Source organism: Fringilla coelebs (genome assembly GCF_963513975.1).
Source record: "Fringilla coelebs genome assembly, chromosome: 3".
Taxonomy (NCBI): domain Eukaryota; kingdom Metazoa; phylum Chordata; class Aves; order Passeriformes; family Fringillidae; genus Fringilla; species Fringilla coelebs.
The window spans coordinates 7954162-7976769 of NC_140030.1; the positions used below are offsets into that span (position 1 = coordinate 7954162).

A 22608-nucleotide genomic window follows, 5' to 3' on the forward strand; every position below is an offset into this window, starting at 1 on the left:
TCCATCAAAAATGGCACGTGTGTACATTTTCAAAACTGCCACGGAAACCCTGCATTTCTCTTTCAAAATAAAGAGGAAAGAAATTATTTAAAACAATTGTGGATGTCTTCTGGACCATCTTTCTAGTGGGGAAATAAAGGACTTAGGGAAATATTCAAGCTTAACATGGGAATACAGAATTCCTAATCTGCTCCTGAGGAGTTATGAGAAGTTGGATGTCCAAGTGGAATTAGGAATCTGAACACCTATACAAGAATGTGTTGAGGGCACTGGAGGTAACCTGGATGAATTAACAGTTCATTTACCAGAAAAAGCATTGGCAGAAACCATCAACCAACTCACTAGAAGTTGAAGTAAAAAGTGAAAACAAGTTTACCAAATACAAATGCTCTAATATAGACAGACAACAAGCAAGTTCCTGCTGAGAACATCATGACCTGCAATCTACTTACTGTGGTCAGTGCTTGGAAAAGGCAGTAGAAAGTCAGATACCAAGCAACTCTTCCTGAGACAAATGGAGGCAGGTACCACATTAAAAAATAGGAGATTATTGTGAACGGTGTACATGCCAGCACCCTGAGAAGAAAATTAGCACACATCAACAATCTTAAAATAATTATAGAAAAGCACATTCAATTTTCTTGCTAGTAATCAATATAGCACAATTTATGTGCAGTTTTTCTAACAGCAGTAATATATGCTTTTAAATATCAAAATTTAGTGCGCATTAAATACACAGATTAATAGAAAATATATTAATATTAATATAAAATATATAAGTACACAGATTAATACTTTCAAAAAGAGGAAAAAACACCAGCGAGTCTGAAAGAAAAGAGCTACACTTAAATTAATATCCCACTCAGAAGAGACATGATTTCCTTTCACATGCACAGTAACAGCACACCTATATTACCATTCCTTGGCACATTTCTCAGATTACACACTTATTAGAAAGAATCACTAAAAACTAAGATCTGTCATCATGTCTTTGCATACTCCAGAAATTTTTACATGAGTTTACTTATTATTGATATTCCATCTTCTAATTTTAGTGCCTTTGGTTTTCCCCTGAACTTAGTGTCTTCACTGCTACTTCAAGCAAGTGTAAATATATTGGTACACTTAAAAACACTCAAAAAAGCAGAAGAGACAATGGACAGCCCGTTGTGAAAGCTCCTACACTGTGTCTAGCTGGGTAGATGATCATTTCCTCCATTTAGCTCCTAATCACTTCAAAGACAAAAGGATCATCTTCAGAGAGGAAGATGGCTTAAAGAAAAGAACCACAGAAACTTGTACTCCAGACATTGCCATTAACCAGCAATTAATGACACTAAAGTCTAAAATCTATTTCAGGCAAAAAGCATTTGTCAAACTCCATGATCCAGAACTGGTCAGATGCTATTATTTCCTAAAAGTCTGAGCTGCAGCATCAGGCCTGTCCTGTATTCTTGTAAATCAGGCACTGAACAATGTATTTAGATGACCAAGATCCTGACAAAAAATTTCCAAACACATACAAGAGAAAACAGATTAATCCCTTCACAACAGCACTACTGACATTGGGGGTCAGCTGATTATTTTGCAATCACGAACTGAAAACCTGGAATACAAAAGAGTAATGTGGGTAAATAGTTTAGTAAAACAATGGCTTTCCCACACTGCTCTTTGGGTGGACAGCATCACTGGGAGCTGAACATTTACCAGGAAAGTGCCAGGTTCTGGTATTCTCTGCCCCTCTGGTCCCCAGCTCACAGTTCACCCAGAGCAATGGAGAGCACAAACAAGGGTAAAATCCTAACACATCTCAGGGAATCCACCTTGATTGTGTTACCTCTCCAAAAGCATGAGCTCTTCCAGATGGTGTCCAGGCAGAGGCATCACACTAAATATCTTCACAGTCACTTTTTCATGCAACTTTTTGGCAACAAGCCTCTTGGTATAGTTCTCCTCTTTTCCACATTTTCCTTTCCTCTCTAATGCCAGGGAGTTTTCAAAGCCTTGCTGGAGTTGCTGAATATCTGACTGCCAGCTATTATCTCTTTTGACAAAATGTTTGACCAGTATTTCAAGTCAATGTCTGCTTCTGCCTTTTAAAGCCATTAAAGAAGTGATTGATGACTTTGTGTTATATTGAGGACAGTATTAAGTGATAACTAAACATTCACCTCCCTTACTAAGGTTCTTGCTTTGCTGGCAAGGTTTTCTGACTGAAAAAATCTATTGCTTCATTCTTGATTGTTAAGAAGTCAGAAAAAATTCAAAATATTAAAGTATTTTTAAGCTAAGGGAAGACCCATTTTTTGTTTCGTAACAAAAAAATGGCCTGACTCTCAAAGTCTAGGAACAGAATTTCCTGAAAAATATTAGTGTTACCAAAAAAAACCAGACAAAATCCTCATGTAAAGAAAGCAGCTGTTTGATGAAAGGTGGTGTTAGATAAGGACTTTTCCTGTAAGAAGTGCAAGATGTGCTGGAGCTGGTTTAGAGTGAAAAGGACCTATAAGTTGGTGCTGGTGCTAGGACAGGAATCATTCTAACATCAGTGTAATACTAACAATAAACACATGCACTTGCTGCATTTTCAGAGAACTTTAAAAAAAGAAAAAATCAGAATAATTCTAATGGCGTTTGTATAAAAAGTTCATTGTTTTCCTTTTTGGTAGCTTTCCTACTTGGGTAATTCGGTGGTCATTAAAAACCACACCATCTACCTGGCCTCCAACCAAATCCTGGAAAGAGAAACAGCAGTAAGCTCCTCTTTTCCCATGAGACTTGACAAAAAGCTTAAGTTCAACCCAAAGACCTTGTTTACTGGGCCAAGAGCAGCTGATCTCAGCCTTTCTCCAACGAGTACTTGCCTTCTCTGTTTTGTCAGATATAAGCTGCCCATGGACAAGTTTCTGTAGCCATAAAACTGCATAAGAGCAAGAGAACCAGCTAAAAAACTGTGCTCATTTTCCCTGAAAAGTCAACTTCCTTGCTCACAATACATTTATTCTTAGATTTTTGTTGTAAATCGTTTGTGGGTTATAGCAATTAAAAATTTGCAATTAATTTATCTTACAATACAGTCATATAATGTATGAGATAAAATGATGAAAGACTCCCTATTTCACAAAGTAGTCAATCTCCTCTTGGCTTCCAAAAAACCAACAAACACATGCCCTGTGGCATAGATGAGTTCTTCTAGCATGGCCCAATCTTTTCCAATTTTTCTTGCTCCACACCTTGTCAATCTCGTTCCTGTATCCCCAACATCCGTTGTTCCAACCTCTCCTCAGAGCACATGGACAGCACGAGCACGTGGGTAAGATGTCACAGTGAAACATTACACACTTCCTTCACAAAAAAATCAAAACCTTGCGGCATCTCACTCTTTGTAAGAGTCATGGTGATTTTTTAATGAACTTTTCTGACTAAGGGATGTAAGAGAAGCAGGACTCTGATGAGTGGTAAGAACCTTACACAGTGCCATGGCAGTGCTGGCTGCTGAGCCCTTTGGTGCCATGGTGCCACATCTATTCCACATCCATGCACACATCTGTTCTGCAGCTGTGCATGCATCCTTCCCTGAACTGAAAGGCCTGGGCAGTTAAAGGAGTTCCTGGAAGGTTGATTGTGAGATGTGAAGGCACTCTAGGACATAAGTAGAAATACGTTCCAGCTTTGTGAAAGAGTGAAGTCAAACTAAACAAATCTAGACAAAGATGAAAATTCAACCACAGATTTAAGAAAGTTTTAGACCTCAGCTTCCAGTTTTGCTAAAAATAGTCTCCTGGCTTTATTTGTTTGCATCTCTAGTGATAAAAAATCTCTTCTGTGTTTTCATGTGTGAACAAGTTAAAGATGACATGGAAATTTTTAATTTTTATTTTATATATGTGGAATGAATACCATCCCTGAGACTAACTCAGTGAGGTGGCCATATGATCACAACACTCAATATTCACATATATATGTAAATATATGTACACATTTATACTTACCAAGGCATGAGCCGACCAATTTTTGTCCATCTACTTTTGCTAATAAAAAAGCCAGCAACAGGATCAGTAACTGCACCTGAGGCTTTGCCAATGAACAGCACCAAAGAGGCATGAAATGGAGTAATCTGAAAGTAGACAGAATACAGTAAACAAGAGCCATTGTTTCACAATACAATGAAACAGCATAAAGCAACTTTCCAGAAAAAAACACCTCAGTGTTTTAAAGAATAATGATAGTTCATTTACAAAACACGACTGCTGCTGTCATAGAAATTCCTCTTGGTTACCCATAGCAAACAAAGGAGACATTGAGATTGGTGTTGTGAATTAAGGGATAAGAAGGGAAAAATGCAAGGAAGGAAACATCCAGAATGTGTTTGGGATGAGGAAAATGGATCAGTCAAATAGCAAAGTCCTTGTTTTAGTCATACAATCTGACAGAGTCCCTCTGTAACTACCCTCTTGCTTTCTCCCCACACATCTCCATCTTCCCATATCTTTATCTTGACCTGATCTAAAAAATGGTAGAGGGGCTGTTTCCATGCAGCAATGTTTTTTCCTCTCCTGAGATTAGCAACAAGGCTGCCAACTGGTGGCATGTGGCTGAGGAAGAGGTTCTTGCACAACAGACTTTATCCACCTGGGACAGAGCGGTGAGAAGAGAATTGCGTAAGGCACATCTGTTCAAATCAAAGCTGCCAGCACGTGTCCATCACATCTCACTTCAAAAATGTTCATGGATTACATAAGAATAAAATGGCCAAATAGAAAAACCTCTGAAATTAACCCAAGTGGACCATACTTTAGTGCCTATATAGAAATGCAGTTTATCCCAGGCAAGGCAGTTATTTTTTCACATGTATCTGTACAGAACTTAGGAATTCCCATCACACAATGGTTAAAAAAGGTGGGTTCTCTTCCAAGTGCTCTGTTCATGTCACTGCAAATATAGCCCTGAAAAAAAAATCATTAAAACCTATATAAATGGGAATGTTCCTCACATCTATTATTGAGATAAGCTGCTGAAAGAGCCTCTGTGGCTTAAACAGCAAGAGCAGACAAAATCCCTTCATCTCTGTGCTTCAACATAGCACTGCTCCAAAGGCCTGGAAAATGCAGCTGATACAACACCAAGCTTGAGCAGGTATCCCCTGCTTTCCTGCAAAGGATGCTGTCTCCCAGGCAGCAGCACCAGGAATGCAGCTGGTGCAGGTGCCCTGCCTGCAGAATTTGCTGTAGGTGTTCTCTCAGGGGTGAAAGAAGGCAGCAGTGACTTCTGAATGTCCTGGGTGACCAGCACAAAAGGCAGGTGCTATGGACTTCCAACACCACACCCATTACATTTTAGCTCAAATTAGGTGAAATTGCAGTGGCAGCCAATGTTCCTGTCACCACCAGCTCCAAGACACACACTCCACCCCAGAGAGTTTGTGAACAGGGAAGGATTGGGAATGGCAGTGTCCAGAAGATAACAACAGTGGTGTTCCATTCCACTGCTGTCTGGTGGGATGGAGCACTGGACTGTGTCCCACCTTCTTGCTGATTCACCTGAGCTGGCTTGTGCCCTCCCACAGCCACCAAAGAGTGGCAGGTAGCCCACCAGCCCTGAGACTCCTCGTGGGGGCTGCACCAGGACTGCCCACAGGTCACTACTGCTCCTCAAGAGACAGGGCAGCAAAATGAGCACAAAGTAGCAGTCAGAGAGATACAGGGGTTGAAATACTGCAGTTATGAGGGGGACAAGAACAAAAAACTACAAATTAGGTGAGTTCCAGATTTGTACTTTGTTCAAACATTTTGTGGAAGAAAGCTTTGAGGAAAAAGCAAAATCTCTTTCATGTTAGGAGCGGATTCTGTATGGTCATCCTGTCTTCATCATCAGTACAGGCTTATACATCCCTTGGCTGAGTTTTCTTATCTCCTAAATCTAGACGGTGTCTGTCAGCACCAATGCCAGAAACTTCTCATTGTTAATAAAATCCAAGATAAAATATGCTAAATTCACCCATCTCGAAAGGAATGAAGACCAGGATCCTTTTATCAGAGAATTTTGGTGTCCTCTAGCAATTTGACTCAAGGATCCCATGTGATTTGGAGTTCCATTTACATCTGTAGCCTGTACAGGTAACTTAGATGGAACAAGGAATTCAAATTGAAAAACTGGAAGTTACAGAAAATTAATAGAAAATACAATTTTCTTAGAAAAGATCCAGATTATACATGAAAGATTACACTTGGTGACTTTCACATTCTCTCAAGAAGCTAAAACAATTCTGCTCTCTAAGTGGGCAAGAAATAAATCCAGGTAGTGACTATATAATTACATTCTCTACCCTGAAAATGTGTGGGAAAGAACACAGGATTTCAGAGCTATTTATCAGGCCTTGAAATAAATCCTGTCCCTGCAGGACTACTTCAGAGAACAAATTAAACCATCAGGGAACAAATAATTAAGCCCCTTAATGAAAGTGTAAGTATATCACTACCAACATTAAGCAAAATTATTTGGTTTCAGTAGAAGCTTGTTAATGAAATAATTATTTTGATGTCACATTTTTGGGTAGCGCCCAAAGATTCATGGATGGGATTCCAGCTTTCTGGACACTGAAGAAACAGTCCCTTGCTTTGAGAATTTTCAGTCTCTGTGACAAGCAAAGAATGGGGAAATTGCCATACTTCTAAGCACCCTGGGGAAATGGTGTTAGAGTCTTTCTCATTTCGTTCCTGCTTCATCATCTCCAATGGTTTGTACTGTCATCCTTGAGGTCACTGGGCAACAGCTTCAGTCAGAGCTGCTCCACCTCCCTGCTGCACCCCCAAGCTCCTTTTTCTGCCTCTAGCTCCTCAGATCCCACACCATGCCCTCGACATCTTGGACAGTGCTGTCCAAAACTGGCTCCTTTTCTACATCTTGTGACTTTGATCTCAACAAGACACTCAAGATGATCTCAGCTGTACAACACACCTTACTGTGTTGAAAATTTTCTCAAGTTACAAGTCAGCTTTTAATACCAGACTTTTACAGGAAAAACATAAAACCAAACTTCTAGACACCTCCAGTCATAATATCCTGTCTTTAGACAGCAAATGGGTAATGATATCTGACCCAGAACATCCTGGTTTTTCCAGCAAATAGGAGCAGTAATCAGTGCTGAAGTCCCACTTGTGGTTTCAGAGCTGTTCACACAGTCCTTGCAATTGGGCCTCAACTCCTTAAAATCCTTTTTTCTGTCCTAGTACCTTGTCCTAGTTACCATGCATGCATACAAGAAAATCCAAAACAGTAAGAATTGCTTATGGATTGATTTTCTTTGTGTCTCTGCTGTTCTGAAATCTAGCTGGAGCAGCTGAAAGTCAGATGAATGGGATGACTCCTAGTGCTTTGTTTCACCAGGTCTGCTTCTGCACCAGAGAGCCACAGACTGGAAGCAAAGAACCTTCAGGAAGGATAACTCAGCTTTATTTGCCACAAAATTACCTTAGACAAACAAAATAAAACTCGTGTGAAATTATCACAGAAGCACTGGGTTGGAAGAGATCTTTGAGATCATCGAGTCCAACCCAGCCCTAAGACCTCAACTAAACCCTAGCTCTGAGTGCCACATCCAGGTTTTTTAAAAATATATCATGGGATGGTGACTCCACTAGCTCCCCAGGCAGGCCATTCCAGAACTTTATCACTCTTTCCATAATAAACTTTTTCCTAATATCCAACTTATATTTCCCTCGGTGGAGCTTAAGACTGTGATGGCTACTGGTTGCAATAGGAGTGGTTTTTAACCTAAACCTAATGAACAAAATTTCACAACCTCAGCATGGTACTGTTAATGTTTTCAGATGTCTCCTATCTTACACTGACTCCTGACACAGAACTGATTTTCCTTGTGTCTGAGAGTGTGTGAGCTCTACAGCACCCAAAGTTCTAGCAATGATCCCAAACTAAAAGTGAACAACAGACATCTCAAGACAGAAAGAAAACTAGGGGGAAAAAATTAATTCTGGACAAGTTTATGCAGTTTCTAGGATGCTGAACAGCTAGAGGCAATGGCAACGAGACAATTTAAAATATTTACTAATTCCTCCTCATTCCAGGGACATGGCTGACAATATCAGAGTTAATTCTAGAGTCTGCAAATGTTTCTTGTGCTACTTACATGCGCTATGTCTAGCAGGTAGATCTGCAGGAAGAAAGAAGCAGCACTCCCTGCCACTTGGTTTGGGGCCCCTCCTATGGCATAGCAGATCTTGCTGCACACCGAGAGCCTGTAGCCCTGTGTGAGAGGAAGCAGAACAAACCAGGAGTAAACCAAGGTGCACAAGTTAAAAGTGACACAAGTGATGAGGTTAAAGTCTATAGTTAACACAACTTTAATGTATTTGCTTCACAGCTCTTCCACTAATAAATCCACATGCCCTCAACCCCTATCATCAACAAGCATTTGGGTGCTCATAACTTTGATTTTTAATGGGTTTGTTCTCTAATTCAGCCCCTGAAAACAGATGACAGAGTTCCTAAAAGTGAGCTGTGATGACCCTCAGGCTTACTTACCTTCCTCTCACAAGCCATTAAAAGGAAACAAGTCTACAAACAAGCAAGAAGCAGCAGAGAAGTGCTACACTATTATTTGAGCTTAGTTTTGTCTTTGAATGCTTAATTCATATTTTTAAAGGTTGAAAACTTTTACTTTAAAAAAAATATTTCTTTTATTAACCTTTTAGATAATAATAACTGATAAATACACTCATACCACAGTAATTAAACAACATTCACAGAAAGTTCCACAGACCAAACAGATTCCAAACATTTGTGTTTTGTTTCTTCCTTTGTCACAAAATGCTGGTGTGACACTGGCAAAATCACTTGACTCTGCATATCTTCCTTTTGACTTGTCTTTTCTATATCTTTGTGAAAATTGGTATCATATGGTAAGTAATTCTGGGCCCAAGATTTTTTTTTTTAGAAAATCACTCCAAGTGTATTTAAAACATTCTGCAAAACTGTGCTCTCTCATTTGTCATTTGATGTTTGAAAAGTAGCATAAACATGCAAGACTATTCTCAAACATAATAGGTAAATAAGAATAAGATAAATGTTGAAAATAAGGGTATATACCAGCAATTAAAATACAAAAATGGCACAGTTTCTAATAGAGATTGTAATGAAAAACATTGGGTTTTTCCCAACAGTAGAAGTTCCAGGATACTGGAAAGCCTTTAAAAAATGTAAGATTTAAATTTATGCCATGAAATTCAAAACTAAAAAAGAAAGGGACTCTTTGTTAATCTGTATTCCTTTCAGAGGGACAACACATCAATTTTTAACTTTCAGGCTTTCAGTCCCTCTTTAAAATTTGCTGCCAACAGAAGCCAAGAAACATGAAGAGGAGCAGCAATAGTAATCCTGGGTCTGTCTTCTCTCTGAACTGACTACACAAGCCCTTAATTCTTATGTTAGATTGGGATAAAAATAGAGATATGGAAATGAAATCCACCACAATGATATTCTGACACATTACCCAATTTCCAAATATTCTTAAATTTAATAACCCATCATCTTTACTCTGTAACATTTTTTAGAAGTTTTAGATTTCTAGACAATGCCTTTCATCATCTAAACATTTCCCTTTGAACTGTTTTATCAGAGTGGGTGTGAACAAACAAGCATAAGTATCATGACTCCTTCCTTTTTGTGTTTTCCCAGAAAAAGACAGGGTGGGATCCCATTACTACACCCAAGGAAAGTGGACACTCTCAGGGCATGAACTGCAAAATGTTATCACCATAGCAGGCTTCATTTTTCACTGCATTGGCAATTTTCTTCTTTGCAGGGGAAAAAAAAAGGGATAAACAGTCACAAGACAGACTTCATAGTAACGATTATACTATTTAATTTGATAAGAGATTGCAAACAAAACAAACAGACTATACATGTCTGCTGTCCAAAGTAACTCTTCATTTTCCATACTAATAAATATGAGCTTTACTAGACTTATGGGCCCACAGAACTTGCTTGACTCATTGCTGTCCCCTTGAGCTTTGCTCCAGGGGCTGTGTACTTTGTTTCACTTTTTAATTTTTTAGTCAATCCCTTTCTTAACTATTATTTTTTAGTCATTAAATTACTTTAAATGTTTGCTTTCCCTTGATACTTTCCCTCCTGATCTCCAAGCATTGGCAAGATGACTTTCAGCTGAAATCAAGAGATATAAACCACTACTATGCAAATCCTCTATCCTATTGCAACCTCAAAAATGGAAAAATCTTTTAGATCCATAATGCTGCCTTCAAACTCACTTTCACTAGTGATTTTCACAGACTCACAGAATGGTTTGGGTTGGAGAGCATTTCTGAAGATCATCCAATCCAACCCCTCTGCTATAGGCAGGGACACCTTCCTTGCTCTGAGCCCCATCCAACCTGGCTTTGAACACTTCTAGGGATGGGGCAACCACAGCTTCTCTGGTCAAGCTGTGCCAGGTCCACAACACCTTCATAGTGAAGAATTTCATTCTAACATGCTTCTTTTACTTTGAAACCATTGCCTTTTCCTTTCAGTAGCTAAGGCTGTGGTAAAACAGAAAAAGCAAATGCCTCTATATGACATACATGATTCCAAAATGTTTTTAGAAGATGAAGAAGATGTGAATTTCTCAAGAAATAATCTAATTAAAGCTGTGGTACACAAAATTCAAAATCTAAACTTACAGGCTGCAGGTGACACTCCTGTCTTTACAGCAGTTTCATGGTTAGAAAATTGACAATCTTAGTACATATTTTTTGAAGTCTCACTGCAATTCCACACACACCCAAAATGCTGCTCAACTACTCTCTGAACCGTGCTCCCAGATCCCCTTGAAGCAAAGTTAATACTTTGGTCACAGCAGTAGTTAAGTTTTAATTAAATTTTGGTTATGAATGTTATTTTCAGAATAAAACAAGCTGTCAGATAGAAATGGCATACAGAGGTGTCCTGTCTGGTCACCCACAGAAACACAGGGAATCTGCAGTTTATGAGCCCCCTGGAAGGTAAGGTACATCCTGATCACTGTTCCATACCTGTTTGCCTTTTATTTTGCCTAATTGCTTTTGGAACTTGTTTGTACATTGAGCTATAAACAAGACAGCAGTCCTGCATGACAATGACACGTACTGTGAAAGGAAATGCCACTGTCACTGCAGATCTGCTGCCTGCTAATTTCATTGAGTGTCCCTGAGCTTCTAGCTGCTGAGAAGCAATCCCTCAGACTCTACATGCTGCAGTGTCTTTCAAAAAGAAGCAGCCCACAGCAGATTTTTGCCTCTCCATGTTGAATTCATATGGTGATGACCACATTCTCTGCCTCAGTACCCAATGGAAAGTGGCAAAATGAAGGTTGGACCCTGCACCAGTAAAGCTGAAACATTTCCTTCTCTCTAACTTCCTACAATTAAGGGCACAGAAGGTGCACATGGCATCTGTCTGCTACAGGATCTACAGCAGATGGCAGCTGTCTGCTACAGGATCTACAGCAGCAAGTCCCCCAGCCTTGGTTGGGTTTGCATGACACTGCTCAGAGATGCTGACAGCAGCAGGATAACACCGAGCAGGGCTGCCTGCCCAACGGCAGAGCTCTGGCTATCAGCAGCACGCAGGGCTTTCCTCCAAGGGCTGGGTGTCCCTGCTGCATTGCTTCCTCAAAAACCACAAAATGCTTGACTCCTGTGAAATCCAGCAAAAGTTTCTTCACGTGTGCAGGTTCATCAGCAAGCTGAAAGCACTCCACAAATCATTAGAGACAGAAATGCATAGGTCAAATAAGGAATGAAACATAAAAGTACTATCAAAATTTTGTTTTGAGACCCCTGTGGTGTAATTGAACATCAACATCAAATTGCTTCTACAAGCTTTAGGAGAAATGTGAGATGATGGCATGAGAGGTAAGAGGACAGAAGGTCAAAGAAAGTTACACATTTTTTTTGTTCTCAGATTAGCTTGACAATTTCTCACTTATACATGCTCCCATCATATCAAATTTAATTGTGTTTCGAGGCAAACCAAGAAAGCATAATAGCTGAGCGATTTGATTTTACTCCTTAAATAGAAAGCTTAAACGTTGTTATGGAAAATTAATGCTTCTCCTACACCGTAGTTCCTTTATTTTTAATTCTCTTGTAAGTTAAAACCATACTTGTAAATTTTCCCTTCCCCAACAGAACAGAAATTGAATACAATATTTATAGCAGAACACCTTATTTCTACAGAAAGTGTTTCAGCTCAGTTAAAACAACTCAGCAACTGTGTTACTGCAGCCGCAGAGTTTTGTCCTGAGCTATTCGTTATCAGTGGAGTCCAGAACTGAACCAACAAGTAATTTAAAAGCAGTAGGAACAGAGAGCGAAACCTGTGACTCAAAGATAAATGCTAGTCTAGGTTTATCTGAGAAACAATGAAATGGAGCTAGCGAGGAGCAGCTTTTGAGTCAGCTTTTCTCTCAACGCGGAATTAACATTACACTGGTAATGTTTCTGTTCTGCGAGTGACCAAACAACTGCCTCTTGAAAGCACGAGTGTGGCAGCCACGGGTGGCATCCCAGGTCCCTCACAGTGAGCATCTTGAGGACTGGTTTCAGGCTAGTTAGTGACATCAGCCCACCCTCGAGTGGAAGGAAACGGGAGCAGGGCTTGTGCGCAGACACCTAGAAAAGGGCGTCTGATTAAGGTGGGGTACAGAGGTGCTTTCTCAGGATATTCTTCCAGCTGCTGGCAACGCAGCTCCGAGGAACTCCGTGACACAAAGATCAGGCTTATGCCATGAGTTCACCCAGATGCTTTCCAAACACAGAAATTCAAGCCCGAACAGGACGTGCCAGCTGTCTGAAGAGCTCCATGGGCTGAATGCTCCCCAACACACTGTGGAAGGCTTCCTCATCCGCTATGTTTGGAAGCTGCCCCTTCCCAGTTTCACCTGGTGTTCCCTCAAGAGCCATGGAGTGGGGCAGTCCTCGCTCACCCTCACCTGCCTGCCGCTCCTCCCGCGGCGAGCAGGAGCCTGAGCAGGCAGCGTGGGATACCCGCGGTCACACCATAACACACCCCGGGAAACTGGGAGTTTCTGAGGCTCCGGGGGAGCGAACCCCACCTGCCTCCCGCATCCCACCTGCCTGGGTCCGGGCGGCAGCCCTGGAGGGGACAGAGGTGGGAAGGGAAGGCGCTTTTCCCCGGCACCGCAGCGGCCAGCGAGCGAATCCCGTGCGGCGCATTCCAGGGAAAGCGCCGGGGTTGCGGCGCTGCCCGGCGGGCGCAGGGGCGGCGGGAAGGGTCCAAGAGCTATTCCAGGGACTGGCTGGGGCCGCGCACGAAGCCCCGCACAAACCTGGGCGGCCTCAGGGCGTCCGGGCTGCCCCGGCCCCGCCGAGTGCCCCCGACCCGCCCGCTGTGGCGTGGCGGGACCCCGCTCTCGCCCAGGGCTGTGTCCGAGGGGCTCCCCAAGCCCTCCGACCGCCGCCCTGCCCCTCACAGCCCCTACCTCCTGCTGGCCCGCCGGGGTGTCCCTCGCAGCCCCCGCCATGGCACCGCGGACATCCCACCCCGAGCGACACCTGCGCGCCCGGGGCGGGGCGGCGAGCGGAGCCCAGGGACAGCGGGCGGTGTCCTCGCCGCCCTCTCCCAGCGCCCTGGAGGGGCGAAGGCGTCTGTACTGCCCTCACGGCCCGGGACAGGGATCCCCCGCCCCGTCGAGCCCCCACAGCCCGCGCCCTCGGACCCTCCCCGGCACCTCCGTGGGGAGAGGAGCGGGGCAGCTCCACAGCGTGCGGGCCTCAAGGACGGGGAGCGGGGGTGGAGGGGGCCGGGGCAGTTTTGATCCAGCCTCAAAACGGCTCCTGTGTCCCTTGTAGAGATGCGCGGTTTCCCGATGTGCAGGGATGTAGAACCACGCCGGACAGCACGCTGTCAGCGGGACGGACATCACACAACAGCCGCCCTTGAGCCGGGACACGCTGCGGGGACAGCGGCTCCTACTTCTGCCCTTGGGGTGGATAGAGATGGCCAGGGGCTGCCCAGGGAGGCGGTGGAGGCACCGGGCCTGGAGCTGTTGAAGGAAAGACTGGATGTGGCACTCGGTGCCGGGGTCCGGTTGACAAAGTGGTGATCGGCCCTAAGTCGGACGCGATGATCTCAGAGGTCTTTTGCAACCTCATTGATTCTGTGATTCTGCTGCCCCCGAGCCAACACTCTTATCTAGGATACGGGAGTTCATCACCACCCTGCCCCTGGGAAAGTGCTCTTGCACACAAGCCCGGCATCAGAGGAAATACAAATTGCATTTTGAAGTATGAATCCTTTCAACAGTGAGGTAGCCTAAGAGAAGAGGGTTTAACGAAGCCAACAGGACTTGGGAGCTGCTTGTCTCGGGGAGATGATGACTAATCAATCTCTACACCCAGGGCTTTTTGGTGTGACCGATTTGAAGGGCTCTGCTCCTGACAGGGGCACCTGGTGGCTACTGGGCAGGCACTGCAAACCACGCCATGACATCAAACCATACTGGTTTTAAAATCATGTGCAGCCTTGTTTGGTAATAATAATTTCAGCGTATTTGCAAAATTCTGAACAAGGCATTAAAGAATTTTCTAAAAACCAGACCTTAAACAAAAAAGATTGTGGCCCTAACACACCTTATTGAGAACTCTGTGAAGGGGGTCTCTAGAGGCTGAGGCCAGATAAGGTTCAGAACAGAGACAGACGGGCCAGTACCAAGCTAAATACAAGGTATGCATCAAATTCAACATTTATGTTTTGTTTTCACACACTGTCTTCATACACATCAAACACTTACTTCCTGTATTTGCCTGTTTCTTTATAAAGGGAAAATACAGAAAACATTTCCTTTTGCTGTTTTTCTTTTGGCTGTTTCAGTTTTGCTGTACTGTATCTTCAGGCACAGGCTTTACTCAAAATAGCAAAGGCTGGTGAAGAAACAATGAATAACTGATGGTATTTGTGTGTTTCACAAATTCTAGCACTGATCAAGCCAATTATGCTGTTGTTTGACCAATGCACAATTGCTATCTACAGACACTACAGGTGGCTAAATCAAAACCAATTAGATTTAGGAAAGTCTTCTATTAATTCTAAAGATTTTCTCCAAATTAGGAAATAAGTTATTCAATCACAGTTTGTTGCCTTTATTTAAAGATATTTTCTAATCTGAAATTAATGCAGCCAGCATCACAGATTTTTCAAAGATTTTCTCTCATTTTGTAATTAAGATCATGACACTTTCAAACTGCAAATGCACACTCAAGTACACCAAAGCTGCAGTCAGACAGCTGTTTTAGTCAAGCACCTAACTGTCCAATCTCTTAAAATGCTGGCAGCAGACATGAATCAACACTGAAATACCAAACTTACTGCTCCTTCCAATGGATAGCAAGTGAAATTTACCCACTTCAGAATTTTACACTCCTCCCTTCCAATTTCAAACTTACACTATATATTTCCTCAAATTTTTGTGCTGCAAATGCATGAATAGTAGTACACTGTTAGTTTCAACATTTAATGCACCTTTTAGACAGAACAACTGAACTCACAATGAAACTGTTAGCTTTAACATTTAATGCACCTTTTAGACAGAACAACTGAACTCACAATGAACCACATGTGCTTTTCTAGTACCAGGTTTTATATTAAGACAAATTTGAAAGCACTGATTAATAAAATTTCCTGTTCAGGAAGCTTTGGGTACTGAGGATTAGAGCTGTGTCTGTAGGTGGTTAGTCTTTTCAATTTTACTAATGTATTTGTCCGCACATAGATTTTTGTTTTTCATACAGGAGTCAGTGCAAGAGCAAAGAAAATTTAATTGTACCACTTGCTACATAAACCTGAATGGCACAGTAGCACAGGAAGTTTATAGCACTGGAAAGTGTTTAAAGGCATAGTTTCCAGAGATTTGTTTTCTGAGGACACTAAATAGGTATTTGCCCAGTTGACTTTTATTTCAAGCACACCATGAGAGATGCTGAAGCAAAACCAGTTTTATATCCCTGGGAATGAAGGAGAGTACATCCCTAGTCTGAGGTCTCACTACTTTTTAGAATAGTTGCTCCAATGAAGTTGCTCCAACAAAGTAATTTTCTATTTAGAACAAAACCAGGAAAACCCAAACCCAACTTTCACTTAACCACACAAAAGAACTACAACTCCAAAAACCATCCTTTGGCAGAGGTAGCACAGAGGAGTCAGGACTCGCTGAAGATCCTGGGATATGTCTTACCTGGAGATTTTAGTTCCGTTCACAAACCCACAGGCTTAGTAAGCACAGTACAAAACATTAAGTCTTTCTGTTGTGTTCTCTTTTAGCAAAACACAAAATAGTTGGCTACAAACTTTATGCCTCAAGTACATGAACAGCAAAATAAAAGATTTGGTTGGAAATGGGGCAAAGTGGAGAGAAAAATGTCAGTTTTCAAGTAAGGATTTTCAACAGCTTTGAAAGTTGACCACATGCAACTAGTGTCTCCATCAGCTGGGCAGTTCAGGACAGAGGCAGATAAACAGTACAAAAACAACTCTGTCCCTCTCAACTACTACTCTTGCTTGGTGACAGCCAAAAAAGCTGAAGTTTCTGTGTGACAAAGCTACAAGTGGGTCCCTATGCTAATGAGCTAGGTAGTTTAACATCACCTGACCTGCAAGACACCCGTAGCAGCCCAAAAGAAGTAGAAACCACTTCAACCATTGATAAGAACAATTCCTTCAGAGCTTACTTTGAGGCACTTCATATGCAGTATGCACCAAACTACCTTGCTTGTATCTTCTCACACATGCACCTACCACCATGTGAAGACTTGACAGAACATTATTACACTGCAGATCTTGGGACAAAAGTTACATCCTGAAGATTTTCAAGGTAGAGTTCAAATGTGAGCTTGCTTGCAGTATTGGATGTCAAAGAGTTACTGTGAGAAGAATGCAAACTGCAGCAGTTTACACTACAATGTAAGTGAAATGTTTCACTTTAGTCCAAAGTGCAAAAATAAATACTATTTTTCCTTAAAAGGTGCTATCAGTAGTTAAGTTTTAGAGAACTGTTCCACCTAGACCCATTTATTAAATACTAAGAAGCTTTTTACCTAAGGAAATTCTAAGGATGATCTGCTGTACAGTTAGCTCTGCTACATTATACAGCCAGGATCTGACTACCCAATTTAGCTGAAAATACCTCTATTATAGCAGATGACAGCACAGCACCCATTCTGCTCTCTAAGAGCACAGTGCATGAGGATGTGAGGGCATCCACATATTGCTGGTTACATTTTTGGTTTTGCCTAGTTCACCCTGCAGATAATTTTTGGTCAGTTATAAAGCTAATTTGATCTTGTACTCTTGATAGCATTTTTTTGCTCGTTCTTGAGTTGTCCATTAGGTGTAGCAGCACTTTTGTAGTCATTGTCAGGTTCTTTTATCACTAAGAGTCTGAAAGGTTCAGTTGTTTTCCGAAGTCTCTGAACAACAACGGCGTTTTGCAATTTTGCTTCCTCAAGCGTGAGTGTCTCATCCTGGAGCTCTCGAAAAGGCAGGGAGGTGGTCAGTGTGAAGGGAACACTTCCCTCAGATCCTTGGTACTTTGTTATGAAGTCTCTGACATGGCTGATTCTGAGAAGAGAGAAATAAAAACTCAGTGTTAGAGTTTTGGCACTGCAATCCCCACACACGTGCGTAACACACACAGCCACCATGGGACAGGAATGAAACGCCACTGCATGGAATGCCTGACACACAGAACTGGAGCAAGACAGATGAGGTGGTATCCTGAAATGCCTGATCCACTTGGGAGGCAAGGACCAAGGTCTGCATGCTCTGAGTAGTCCCAAGGAGACAAGCATGAGTATCTTATTCTGAGCACTCAAATGCACTATTGTGGCTCAGATGGTAGTTACACAAACCTACCACTTCCTAACCAGCTGGTGGAGCTCTGACCTGAGGGTTCTGCAGCCAAGAGCTAGAATAAAGAAGCCTCCAGTGCATGGTTCATGTAGCAGAACCATAATAAAAATTAAGAAAAAGACTTTGCAAAAAACTATTTGGACAGCTGATACATTGACTAGGTCTAAGTAAGGTCCCATCCTTCCAAAGCAGGGGCATGGTGAATTCACTACAGACTCAATCTGTCTGAAAAGATCCTTGCAACAACTGAGCAAGAAAAGCTTTGCTGCGGAAGAATCAGGATTGACTAATTAAACAATGAAGATGAGAACATACATCTATATGAATAAAATTAACATAGTGTCAATGTCCATTCTCTGGTCCTGAGGCCAACTGGCAGACTGGCTGCTGGCAAATTCCTAAATTCATCCTTCCTCTCCCCCATGCACAGGGTCTCCCATGAAGTTCACTGTCTCCTGGCAATGGTCCAGGACCTGAGCTAACAGCTGAACCATAGATGGTTACTTATTGACTGAGGAGTGCTGGCTGCCTTGGGGCAATGCCATCCTAACAGTTTAGCAGATGCCCAAGAGTTTCCATGCCTTAGCCACACTCACCAGGACAGACACAGCCAGCAAAGCAAAAACTGATTCCTGCGCATGCAGACCTCAATGCAGAGACACTGCTTGGTCTTGTAAGTCAAGAGACTGAAAAACCCCAAGTAGGACTAAATTTTTTGGTTGGACATTTGCAGGTGTCTACATGCATTATATCAAATTTCATTGGGTTCCAAGAGGAACTCAGGCAATTAGCCACCAGCTCTCTGCTTCTGAGTGAGCAAGTTTCTTGCCAGGCTCCATACCTGATGCTCCAGGGTCACACTAACACAGTGCTGAAGAGGGGACACAACTCAAACCAGGACACAGCTCTGTGTGCTGTTCCTACAGCTCTGCTCTCCTAGTTGCTGCACTCTCATGTCTCAATCTCCCACACTGCAACACTACAATGCTTCTGCTCCCATCTTTCACCAGCAATCAACCCACATCTAAGCCAGTAGTTACTGTGGCACCTACACAATCTAACTGCAAAAAGCTAGAAGTCATCAATTTACCCAGACACTGGGTAATATGCTACATATGTGTTACATGCTATTAATCTATACCTTAGTTAACAAATAGCTGTCTTGTGCACTGAAAGGAGTGCTGTGTATGCAATCATCACTCTTAAGGATACGTGCTCTAAAAGGATTTCCCTCTGGTTCTTATCAGGTTATACACAAGTACTGTGTACAGCACAAACGTGCTGGTCTTGTGACAAGAGGCTATGTTATGATAGAATATTTATTGCACAGTAGTTCAGAAAGAGCATTACACCAGTAAAGCTGTTTTTCTGCTTATCTCAGATGTTTTTTTTCCTCTCAAAAGCACTTAGCAGCTGTTCAAATGGCTATTTACTATGAAGACAAAAAGCTTCTAAATATACTTAAGTGTGTGGGACCTGGAATAATTGAGATATGACGCCCTTCAATGAAGTATTGATAATTAAAATAGCAATTTATCCTTCAGCAGTATATCACAACAGTGTTTCAGTTCATATATCCGGCTGCTAACAGTAAAAAATTAGTACAAGTCAAAGACAACACTACAGTCATTAACCTTCAACAGCTGAGCTTTCCTTCTGACTAGCCACAGATATACAAAGTTTATTCTGACAGCAGCCTGGGTTGTATTAAATTTGTGATACCTTCAAACTGTTTCACAGAGAAGCACAGGCAACATATCCTTTCCACATGACACAACTGTACAGTACTTCAGGAATTTCTTAAATTCAGATTTGAGAAAGGTCTCTAAAGACAGTAGCTCTACAATTTAATGGTAAGGTGTTAATGCCACTTTCTCAAAGCTCCTGCATACATGTACTGTGCTGACACCTTCTGACATTATCCTCATTTCTAAGCCTCTTTGGGAACCAGAATTTTTATTAATTAAGAATTAAACACACTGTGTGCATTCTTTTCTGTACATGCAGGGGATGAACCTCCCTGCCCAGTGCACCAACTCCAGCCCTCCCCAGAGCTTTCTCTGGCTCAACTCTAAGTCCCTTTCTCCAGCTCTCACATGTGGTGCTGCCTATGCCCAATGACCAGCAGGCTTTTTACTAAGCCATTTGTTCCAGATGTAGTTGTTTTGTGAGAGATCTATCATGTTAAAAGCTACTTCTTCTAGTAATGAGCAATACGTACCCCTTAACTTTCACTAACCTACAAAGAACTTCTACAGTTTCCTCAGATTTATTATGAGCTGACTTTTAACAGTTCACATTTCTCTTATGCTCTCTTGTCAGCTGAAAGGTTTCTCAAAATTTCAAAGGTTTTCCAAATACAACTGAAGAGCAGTCTACCAAGGAGGTAGATTAGTCATAACAATTAAAGACTTAAATGTACAGGCATTAAGGCACATAGTTCAGATGCAAACATATATGACAGTGGTTAAATAAATCCTACCTGTGAGAAACATTGAATTTCTGAATTATCCTTTCCCCATCAGCTAACCAGATCTGGACATTGGTGACAGGCTCCAAGTCATTCAAGGGTACTAAAGGCAGGTGTCTTTTGTCATCAGGCCCTGGATGATCATCTCTCACTTTAGATATTATCTTTGGAGTAGCACTGAAAAGAAAAGTCACATGAGGTTATGGCTTCTGTATTCACATGCAAGCTCAAACTTCCCCCCAGACCTCTGCTTCTGGAGCTTTCTGCCCCATAGCAGACTGGGCTGATGACTTTTTATTTTAACAAATATAGGAACATTAACATAAATATCAGCTTTTTAATTTCTTCCTTTTTTTTTTCCCTACACATATGCCATTATTTTCACTTACAGACTAAAACATGCTAAAGAATTTCAGCTTGCTTGTGTTTAACATTTTTATAAGATGGAAAGGAGCTTTACATATCAGAGGATTAAATATGAATGTACAAGAGACAAAACTGTCTGAAGATTCTTCATGCATTTTTGTACTCTAATCACACAGGTGAAATTTACAGGGGGTTGAGTATTGAATTTGCATACTCAAAGTTAATTTTCAGCATAATGTGATTACAGTAATTCAATTTAACTGAATGTTGTTAGCCTTGATTTAGACTCCAGCATCATCTATCTCAGCTTAGAAGAATTACTCATCTATCAGAAAAATTGACTTAATGTGAAAAATCCAGACTGATGCAAACAGCAGTTGGATTTCTTTTCCTAAAGCATTTTCCACAGCTGACCAAACCACAGGGGCAAAGATTCATAAAATGACTTAACAGAATACATCAACCTCAGTCCAAGTGCATAGTCTTAAAATACTAACAAAAAAACTGCTGGCAAAAAATGTTATGCTGAAGAAATGCCTAGAGCTTAGTGCTTCTTTCATGACTAAGCTTGTTCAGCATGTACAGTTTAAATCCTCACTGGGCCTGATCCAATGGGCAGTCTCAGCTCCCATGAGTATAACCAGATGTTTGCTTGCAGAACAATAGCAGTGATTTAAAGAGTTACCATTTCTCCTCTGAGCTCAGCTGTGGTCACAGACTACATGGACACTACATGGAAGTTTGCAGAAAAGCTCTCTTTGCACAGAAAACTAGTGAGTTACAGCTTCTTGAGAGAAAAGTGGGTAACTGAAGTGGGTAACTGTGAGTAACTGTCATAACTATGCTGCACACCTGCTTTGCAGACAAACCCCGTTCTTATGTTCTTGTACCTGTATTAGTTTATCCATAAAGCAGAAAAGTCAAAGTTAATTTATTATTACCTAAAGAATTAATTTGTTCAGGCTAATAAAGCTGGAGTCTTAAGTGCAAGTTCAGTCAGAGCTATTTCAAAAACTTTTATTGCCCATTTAAGTGCTGCCCTAATTTCTAGCTCATGAGCCAGCAGAGGCACTTTTCGGTATCTTTCACAGAAACTCAGCAAAAAAAATGAGAATCAAGAAATCTCATTTCCAAGTGAGCAATAAGAGATGTTCACTGTGACTGGAGACAGGTAAAAGGCACAGAACTGCTTTGCATTACACAGAAATCAGCTGGGGCACAAGGACTTGGCACCAACAAATTACAAGAGGCACATCTGTAAAATATTCTGGCATTACTAGTATGTTCTGGTATTACTAATGTACTAGCATCCACCTGCCTCACAAACAGCTTCTGTTCATGCTTGATCTCAATAGAAAATAAAACTCAATTGTCCTCCAGATCAGGAAAAAAGCTTGAGTATCAGCAAGATAAGATTAAACAGTTCTGCAAGCAGAGAAAAAAACCCCTAAATTTCAAGTCATACTTCAGTCCAGCAATGCCCAGCTCTTGCTGTCTCCTGTTCAGTTGCTGGTTCAGACACTGTAGAACTCCTGTGAGTGAGCTGCCTCCAGGACAGCAGAGGCTGCAGATGTGTTCAGCCATGGTGTCTGGCTCAGGCTGGGCTGGGCTGGGCTACATCAGTCACAGCTGTAGCTCAGACAACTGCCTTGAAGGACACAGATTTTGGTGTCATTCCCAAACCAACCTCCTTCACAGCCACATCTCCACATGCAACAGGCACTGGAGGTGATTCTTTCGATAGCAAGTGTGTGTGAGACTTAAGCCAGCACATTAAGTGAAGCTTTAAGAGAAAGTTAGAGCATCTGTATTCACCAAGATTTAAAGCACTTCTATATGTGAAAACTTTT

At 41.8% G+C, this 22608-nt stretch overlaps 2 protein-coding genes across 7 annotated transcripts in view; both read right to left on the bottom strand.

The window, feature by feature from the left end:
* The window catches only part of MFSD2B (MFSD2 lysolipid transporter B, sphingolipid), a gene marked incomplete at its 5' end in the record, with an annotated part of 36276 nt that extends 23317 nt beyond the window's left edge, over positions 1-12959 (bottom strand). Inside the window, 4 exons of the mRNA XM_084201673.1 lie at positions 453-576; positions 3993-4117; positions 8147-8343; positions 12884-12959. Of these exons, the coding sequence (XP_084057799.1) occupies positions 453-576; positions 3993-4117; positions 8147-8343; positions 12884-12959 (522 nt within the window). The remainder of the gene's footprint in view (positions 1-452; positions 577-3992; positions 4118-8146; positions 8344-12883) is intronic.
* Positions 12960-14809: 1850 nt separating this feature from the next.
* Positions 14810-22608, bottom strand: part of UBXN2A (UBX domain protein 2A) — a 28558-nt gene continuing 20759 nt past the window's right edge. For 3 of the 6 annotated variants that reach the window (XR_014616017.1, XR_014616018.1, XR_014616019.1), the window contains 3 exons: positions 20405-20569; positions 15596-17631; positions 14812-15537 (listed from right to left, as the gene is read on the bottom strand). Coding sequence is in view for 1 of the 6 variants with exons in the window: in XM_084202257.1 (XP_084058383.1) it covers positions 17343-17631; positions 20405-20569 (454 nt within the window). In the remaining 5 variants the exon portion in view is untranslated. Of the gene's footprint in view, positions 17632-20404; positions 20570-22608 lie in introns of all 6 variants that reach the window. The other 3 variants (XR_014616015.1, XR_014616016.1, XM_084202257.1) reach the window with 3 other exon arrangements.